The following is a 7,485-nucleotide window of genomic DNA, read 5'->3' as shown; positions in this document are numbered from 1 at the left end:
GGGACCCGTGGTGGTAGCCATGAACCCCTTTTCCTTCCCTCTTCTCCCCATCTCTTTCCTTGTTCTCTGTCTCTTTCCATCGTAGGTTGCTTTACAGGCATAAGTAATAAAGTGCCAGGTTAGATTGAAATTTGACTCCCTTGACTCTTTGAATTATTTGCGCTCTGAAACCATAAATGAAACGAACCATCACGCGTCCACGAGTGGACCGTGACAGTTGCCTGGAAAGCTGTTACTGTTAACGCTGTTAATCCCTACGAATCATTTATTACATTTATTGTTGTAATGAGTAAAACTAGATTTCACAGAGTATTGGAGAGTTTGGGCTTTTATGCTGATCGCACTTTGTGCTGCGCACCCTGTGTTAAAACACCTCGGAGCTTCCCAAACCTGCTGCCTCTTGACCCACTGCCCCCACCGCGCCTGCCCCAGCAGCTGAGCATGAGGTGATTTTCTTCACGGCCCTGGCAGAGCCTGACTGCTTCTCAGCTTAGTTGATCTTGCAAGGATTTGGTTGTTCCTGCAGCTTTTGTGCAGCTCTGCTCACACTCCTGTGCCCACCAGGGCCCCAAAGCCACTTATGTTTCACAGGGCGTGTGGAGGGATAGAGAAGAGGAGGCTGAGGGGAGACCTTGTTGCTCTCTACAACTAATTTTTCACAGAAAGGGTCATTGGGCACTGGCAGAGGCTGCCCAGTGAGGGGATTGAGTCATGTAAATGGCAGGTGGATGAGGTGCTGAGGGGCACGGTTTAGTGGTTGATAGGAATGATTGGACTAGATGAGCCTGGAGGTCTTTCCATACCTAGTGATTCTGTGAATACAGGGGTAGGAACATGGCATGAGCAGAAGGACAGTGTCGAGTGCTTACACCATGTCACGCCCAGGAGCTCCGCGCAGGGACAGGGAAGGATGCTCCAGGGGCTGGGAGCAGCTCCCAGGCCTCGGGACAGAGCCACCCTTGTGCCACAGAGAGCGTGTAGCCGTTGTCACGCAGCTGGCTGTTTGTGCATCAGTTTTCCCATGAGGAATCACTGTGCTGCTGCGGAGCGGCGTGAGGGCATCTGTGTATCCGGGCCGGGTGTACAGGCAGGGCTGGATGGTGAGATGTCCCCCCACTCCAGGAGAGAGGGTCTGACAGGGTAAGGAGGGGCTGGAGGAGAACAAGGAGGCAAAAGGCTTGTTCTTATTTATTCTTTTTAATTGTAAATAACATCCCATTAAAAGGTGAAATCACACACAAATCTCTGCAGCCCTTTGGCACCGTATGGAGGCCCCAACAGAGGGAAATACAATGAGAACAGCAAATAAAGAGAGGCCTTATCAGTACAGACAAATACATCCACACCACACTCCAGAGCCTGTAGCCCTGTGGCCCCCGGACACTATCCCCACCAATGTGGTGGCATCCCAGGGGACTTCAGGCGGTGGCACCTGGACAAAGCAACAGCCCAAGGCCCTGCTCTGCCCCTTGCGTGACCGGAAGATATTAAATTCTCAGCTTGCCTCGTGCTTTACTCGGGAAGAAATGCAGAACATTTCCAGGGAAGTTGTGGCTGCATCATCCCTGGAGGTGCTCAAGACCAGGTTGGACAGGGCCCTGGGCAGCCTGATCTTGTGGGAGGTGTCCCTGCCCATGGCAGGGGAGTTGGAACTAGATGATCTCTAAGGTCCCTTTAACCCAAAGTATTCTACGATTCTGTGGTTCTATGATTCTATGATTCTCCCACCTCCACACTCCCACCCCCTCCCCAAATTTGAGTACAAATTGCAACAAGGATAATGGGATTTTTTAAAGGCTTCTTTATTAATTCATAAGCTACAACCTCTCTCAATAAATATTGCGGCTAACATTAAAGGTCCTAAATGCTGTTGTTACTAAACAGAAATTCTCTACAATCTTTGACTTCTCAACAAGTCTAAGGCAAACCACTGACACTACAGCTTCTGCTCTCTCCTACCTGATGCCTACTCTATCTCTAATAACCTACAGCGAAGGAGAGGTGAAGAATCCAGTTCTTGGAAGTCCCAGTAGCGTGGGGGGAGCATCCTGCTAAAGCACACGTGGGCTTTGATCGGTGACTGGCCTCTTACAAGAGGGAATCCAGATTGATCCAGTTGCTGACATCTGCTATTACAGATGCATCGTTGACTTCAAACAACTGCTCCGCATAGGCAGAATCCGAGAGGAGATCGCTTGTCCCTTCATCACAGAGATGCTGCAGGAAAGAAGTGGCCATGAAGCTTTCATCCAGGCTCAGGCTGTTCTGGGAAGACTCAGTGAGGACCTGCTCCAGCCCCTGGGGACATTCAAAGTGGTGCCCTTGTGCCATCAACTCCAGGTTGAGCGTTTTGAGGCTGACTGGAGATAAGAGCTCCAGATCCCCAAAAGTGGAGACCTCTCTGTTCAGGCTGGGGTCAGAGTCCCCTTTCAGGGATCCCAGCTGGGTCTGCTCCTCCAGGCTCAGCAAGGCGGAATTGGAAAGCCGACAAGCTTTGGCTGTTTGCTTGGGCAAGGGCTGCTTGCGCTTGAGCCCTCTTTTGCCATCCACTGGATTCCAGTTCTGGTTGCCAAGACCTTCTTCAAACTCCTTCAGCAGCAGCTGTGACTCCATGTTGACAGAGAGGACTTTATTGGAGGCACAAGCTGAAGCGGCCAGGGAGGCACCATGCTGTGCTTCTTGCTGGGCTTTCACAGTGTAGGCTGGGTGGATCTGCACTGGGCGCATCCTCTGCTTTTTGAAGGCACCGCTCCTGAGCTGCTCAACGTATTGCGGGTCAAGCTTCCAAAAGCCACCTCTCCCTGGCTTGTCCTTCTCTCGAGGCACCTTGATGAAGCGCTTGTTTGAGGAGAGGTTGTGCCGGATGGAGTTCTGGGAAAAAAGAGAAAAAAAACAGGGTGGAACACAAGTCTGCTAAAATACAGGCACATGTCTGCCTGCTGCCAGGCTGACACAAACTGGACGGGCGAAACTGGAGAGCCACGGGGGCTGTCCCACCCCAGCCCTGTGTGTCCCCAGAGGTGCCTTCTGGCCCAGAGGAGCTCCGGGTAAAATCACTGCATCCTCATCAGCCACTGCTTAAAGGAGGTGGGGGGAAGACTATGGGGGAAGAAAAAGAAAGAAAAAGAGGATTTTCTGCTTTTCCAGCCATATTTCCTGGTGGGTTAATATATTAATCCTTCCTCCCTGCAAGAACCTTGTGTACCTCCTGCATCTCTTCCTTCTGTCAATGAACACTTTGAATTAAATGTGTGGTGAATATCCAGCCATGAGTCTGCAAGAGAAAGTCAATATTCTGGTACTCAGCTTCTCCCATAGAGTCCCTCCCATAAGTTTCCCAGCACAGGGAGTCTGGGGAACACCTTTGGCCCTGGAGAGGGACCAAGGGCTTCCCTACCCTTCTCTCTGGTGGGCTTCAATAGCCTCCAGACACCCACTTGCCTAGGGAGGTGGTGGACAGTTCCTGGGCGGGGGGCTAAGAAAGGTTTAGCTCAGCCCTGCCTGGGGGAGCAGTGGTGCAGGATAGCTGGCACGCTCTGGATTTGGGCTGGGAATAACTAGAGCAGAGGGAGGAGCAACCCAGGTGCCTCCTGCCCCACCACATTCTAGAAAGCCACCCGTGCTGGAGAGTGTCCTCTGAGATGGAGCAGGGCAGCAAGCTACAGGAAGCTGAAGTGGGAGACAGAGACACCTTAACTCCAGAGTCAAGAGGAGATGCAGGGACCAACAGCCCAATGGGGCCTTTCCACTCCAAAAATGACCCTGAGCTCTCTCTTACACGATGGAAGCTGTGAAAGGCCCTTCCCAGCCATAAGGGGAGATGGGGCAGGGCAAGAGTTCTCAAATGTCCTACCTGCCACACGGGATCAGCTTGACGGAAGTAGCAGAAGTTGTTGGTAATCCACTTGTAGATGTCAGAGAGGGTGACGTGGGGCTCCTTGCTGGCTTCCATCGCCATGCAGATGAGGGTGGTGTAGGAGTAGGGTGGCTTGATGTAGGGGTTGGTCTGGTAGTCAATGCCCTCCGTCAGCTGAGGGTGCGTGGACACAACGTGGTGCTCCGTCATCCAGCTGGAGGAGGAGATGGGCATGCGGGGAGTGTGGGGCGTTTCCATGCGCACTGAGTCAGTGCCCAGGGGTGAGCACGGCACTGCAGAGCTGGGGATGCCCTGACAGCTGTGGGGGTCCGGGATGATGGAGCAGCAGGAGGAGTTGCCCATGCTAGCGCTGATGATGGAGAAGTCCAGCAGCCACGTCAGGTTGGGCAGGCTGTCATCCACATCGTCCGAGTCTCTCCTGCTGACCTCCTGCCCTCTGTCCTTCCCTGTCTCCTCGTGGCTCAGCCACCCCTCAGCCATGCCTCATCGGCAGCTCTGGCATTCACGGGGTGCGTCTGAAGCGGAGGGAGGGGACGGAGCAGATCCTGCAATGACAACAGGGAAGGGATGAACCTTTCGTGCCCTGCCCGAGAGCTCTCAACGTGACATCATAGTGTCCTGGACACTGCTGCCCTCTGTGACCCGGTCGAGAGACACCACCACCCTCTGCCTGCTGTGTCGCTGCCACAGCTGTAACTGTTCACTCAACCGCTGCTCAGGTTTGGGCTGGACACGCAGCTCCTGCTGAAGCCTGACACGTCGTGGGAGCAGAGCCTTTAGGACAAAGCGTAGGTGAGACATTCGCAGAACGCAATGCACAAGACAGCGTGACGGCTGTTTCGCAGCCCTCAAAGCCTGCAGCTCTTTGTAGAGTAACTGTCCCCCTTCCCCACCCCTAACGCTTCCCACACCTCCGCTCTCTGCAGGATGGCGAAGAGACCCCCCATCCCCAGGGTTGCCTGGGAGGACAAAGGGGTTCCACAGGAGAGCATCGCTTCTCCGGAGTTCGACCAGCGGCACGTGCCCAAGTCACTGCTAAGCAGTAAGTGAGGGCTCCCGGGGCTGGGGCCACTGATTGCTCCCTGGGGGAGGACAGGGTCCTGCTTCCCTGGCACAGCGGCAGTGGGGGTCTGACAGGCCAGGGGCACAGCACTGCCGGAATGCTGCTCCGAGCTAAGAGCCAAACCCAGCACAGCCTCCCCCAGGGCGGGAGGTGGCTTTCCACGCTGTGCTCCAGCATTGCAACCCATCTGCCAGGCACCCTCCAGACGAGACACCCACGGGAAAACTGGGCCAGGGGAGCGGGGACAGGTCTGGACAGAGGGCAGAGCTCCTTCTCCTCACGTTTACCTGCAGCCCCTCTCTACAGCCCTCCCTACTTTCCTCCTTTGCTAGGTGACTCCTCAGCTGCGTCCAGCTTGGCGACTCTAGACAGAGGGCAAGAAGAACCCGTGCAGCTCATTCTCGGGTCTCTAACCTTCTCAGTGAAGGTACTCGCATCCCTTTGCATGGGAGCTGTGCCCGTGTCTCCCGAGGGGGCCGCCGGCTCTGCTGCCGGGGCTGCTGGCCGGACAGAGCGTCTCCCCTGGCTCTCCTGGGCAGCACTGCAGCCCCAGCACCCCAGTCCTGCTGGCCGTGTGCCAACCTTCTCATGCTCCCCGTTTGCCTCTCTGTCCCTGGTTGCCAGGAGGAGGCCCAGACGATGCATTCCCCACAGTCCCTCTGCACCCTGTGCAAACCTGCCCAGTGCCAGGACTTGCCCCAGGACCTGAACGCCTACTGCCGCAAATTGGAGCCGGCAGAGAATTTCGAGGTGAGCGGACAGGCAGCAGGTCTGGGGATGGGGTCAATGTTCCGGGCACCGGCTCACTGTGAGGAGGGCAGGGACAAGCGTGCGTAGACACTGAGCTGCTACGAGGGGACTCGGGTGCCGCTGTGAAGCCCTGCAAGCAGAGAGCCTGGCACTGGTGGGGCCGGAGGGTTCCCTGGGGGCAGAGGCAGAGGGTCTCCTCCTGCTCCACCGCCTGGTGCTGGGTCTGCTGGCGGCTGCCAGGAACCGTTGTGGTTGTGCTCTGCAGATGCTGGTGAAAGAGGAGCCCAAGAACTACCTGAACACAGCAATGCGGCAGCTAGCCATGCTTTGCGACGCTGCCTTGAGGTACGTGCCCAGCCCCTGCTTCCGCGAGCACCTCTCAACAGCCCGTGGCCCCGGCCCCGTCTGGGAGCATCCCCCATGCCAGCAGAGCCCAGTGGTGCCAGGAGGGGAACTCTGCGGACAGCAGAGGGATCCTGCAGCTCCACGCCCGGTCTCAGCTGTTCCCCACAGACGGAGGCAGGAGACTTGCCTGCCAGGATGTCCTTGGGCCAAGGCAATGCCAGGGACAGAGGAGGTGCCCCTTGGTGGGGCTTCCTGCACAGCCTCCATCCCTCTTGGCGATCCCTCCTCCAGAGGTCCCTGTCCACCTGCCCAAGGCATCGAGGCTCCGCTCCCAGCACCAGTGTCCAACATGGCCCTGTCTCGCTTTGCAGCCAAGTGCAGATGGTGCTGGACGAGAAAATGAAACGCCTCTTGCAGGCCTGTTTCAGCAGCGTCTTCTTCCTTCCACCACAAATGGACATGCCGGCCCCTCTCAAAGGTCTCTACTTCAGGGTAAGCGCTGGCTGAGCTACGGGAGCCCCGAGTCCCTCTGATCTTCTCCCTGACACCGCCTGCTGAGAGACAGCCAAGGCAGGGCAGGGACTCAACTCTGCCTTCCCACCCTCAAGCCTTCATCCCCTTCCCACGGGTCTGGCCATGTCCAGCACCGCAGGCTGCTCTGTCAGATCTGTCCCTGGGGTGAGAGGGACTGCAGAAAGATTGCCACCACCCTCTGTCCTCCTTGCAGGCCCTGGAGGACGTGGACACCGTGCTGCAGATACTACTCCATTCTTCCGCCGCTTTCTTTGTGGAGCTGCAGACAATCTTACAGGTCTGGCATTGGCAAAGAGTGGGGTTCACGGGGCCTCTTCCTGAGGGGACCGTCCCCTTAGCCCAGTACCACACACAGAGCACTCTGCAGGGAGGGTGCCCAGCTCCCTTACGCAGCCAAGGGTGGCCCATCACGCTCTTCTGGGAGCCCAGCGTCCCCTGCCCGCAGTCCATGTGATGTCCCCTCTGCATCCCACTGCTGCGTCACAGCAAAGCCTTGCCCGCGGCACTTCTGGGCCAGCTCTGTCCCCAGAGCTCTCCTTGCACCGAGGCAGCGGGAGGCCTTTGATCCCTCTCCTCAGGCACCGCAGCAGCGGCAGCTGGTGCTGCCCGTCCCCTGCCTCGCGGTCCCCTGTTCTCTCCTCTCCACGTCTGCTGGGCAGCAACCCACTGGGACCTTCCTGTCCCACACAGGGACCCCAACCCTGGAGCCCTGCACTCCTGGCTTCTCAGGGGGCTGGACTGCCATTCCCCTCTGCAGACCCCCAGGCAGGCTCCTGTCCCAAAGTCCAGCCTCCACGGAGAGGGCGCTCAGGGCTCTGTTTTGGGGAGGGCAGGACAAGGAGCAGGTGTTGCCCTGGGGACCTGCGTGAGTCCCACCAGGACACGGGCAGCGCTTCTTCTGCTGGCGCGGGTGCCG

The 7,485-nt window shown here is 57.2% G+C and overlaps 1 protein-coding gene across 1 annotated transcript; it reads right to left on the bottom strand.

The window, feature by feature from the left end:
• Window positions 1–2,088: 2,088 nt before the first annotated feature.
• LOC138718501 (forkhead box protein J1-B-like) lies at window positions 2,089–4,357 on the bottom strand. The gene is made up of 2 exons (XM_069853010.1): window positions 3,854–4,357; window positions 2,089–2,871 (listed from the first exon to the last, which is right to left on the bottom strand). Exons 1-2 carry the CDS (start codon window positions 4,355–4,357, stop codon window positions 2,089–2,091), a joined length of 1,287 nt encoding a protein of 428 aa, XP_069709111.1.
• Between the last annotated feature and the right edge of the window lie 3,128 nt (window positions 4,358–7,485).

Source organism: Phaenicophaeus curvirostris, chromosome 3, assembly GCF_032191515.1.
Source record: "Phaenicophaeus curvirostris isolate KB17595 chromosome 3, BPBGC_Pcur_1.0, whole genome shotgun sequence".
NCBI lineage: Eukaryota > Metazoa > Chordata > Aves > Cuculiformes > Cuculidae > Phaenicophaeus > Phaenicophaeus curvirostris.
Note: the sequence above shows the minus strand (reverse complement) of the source record. Positions and strands in the feature narration are given on the sequence as shown.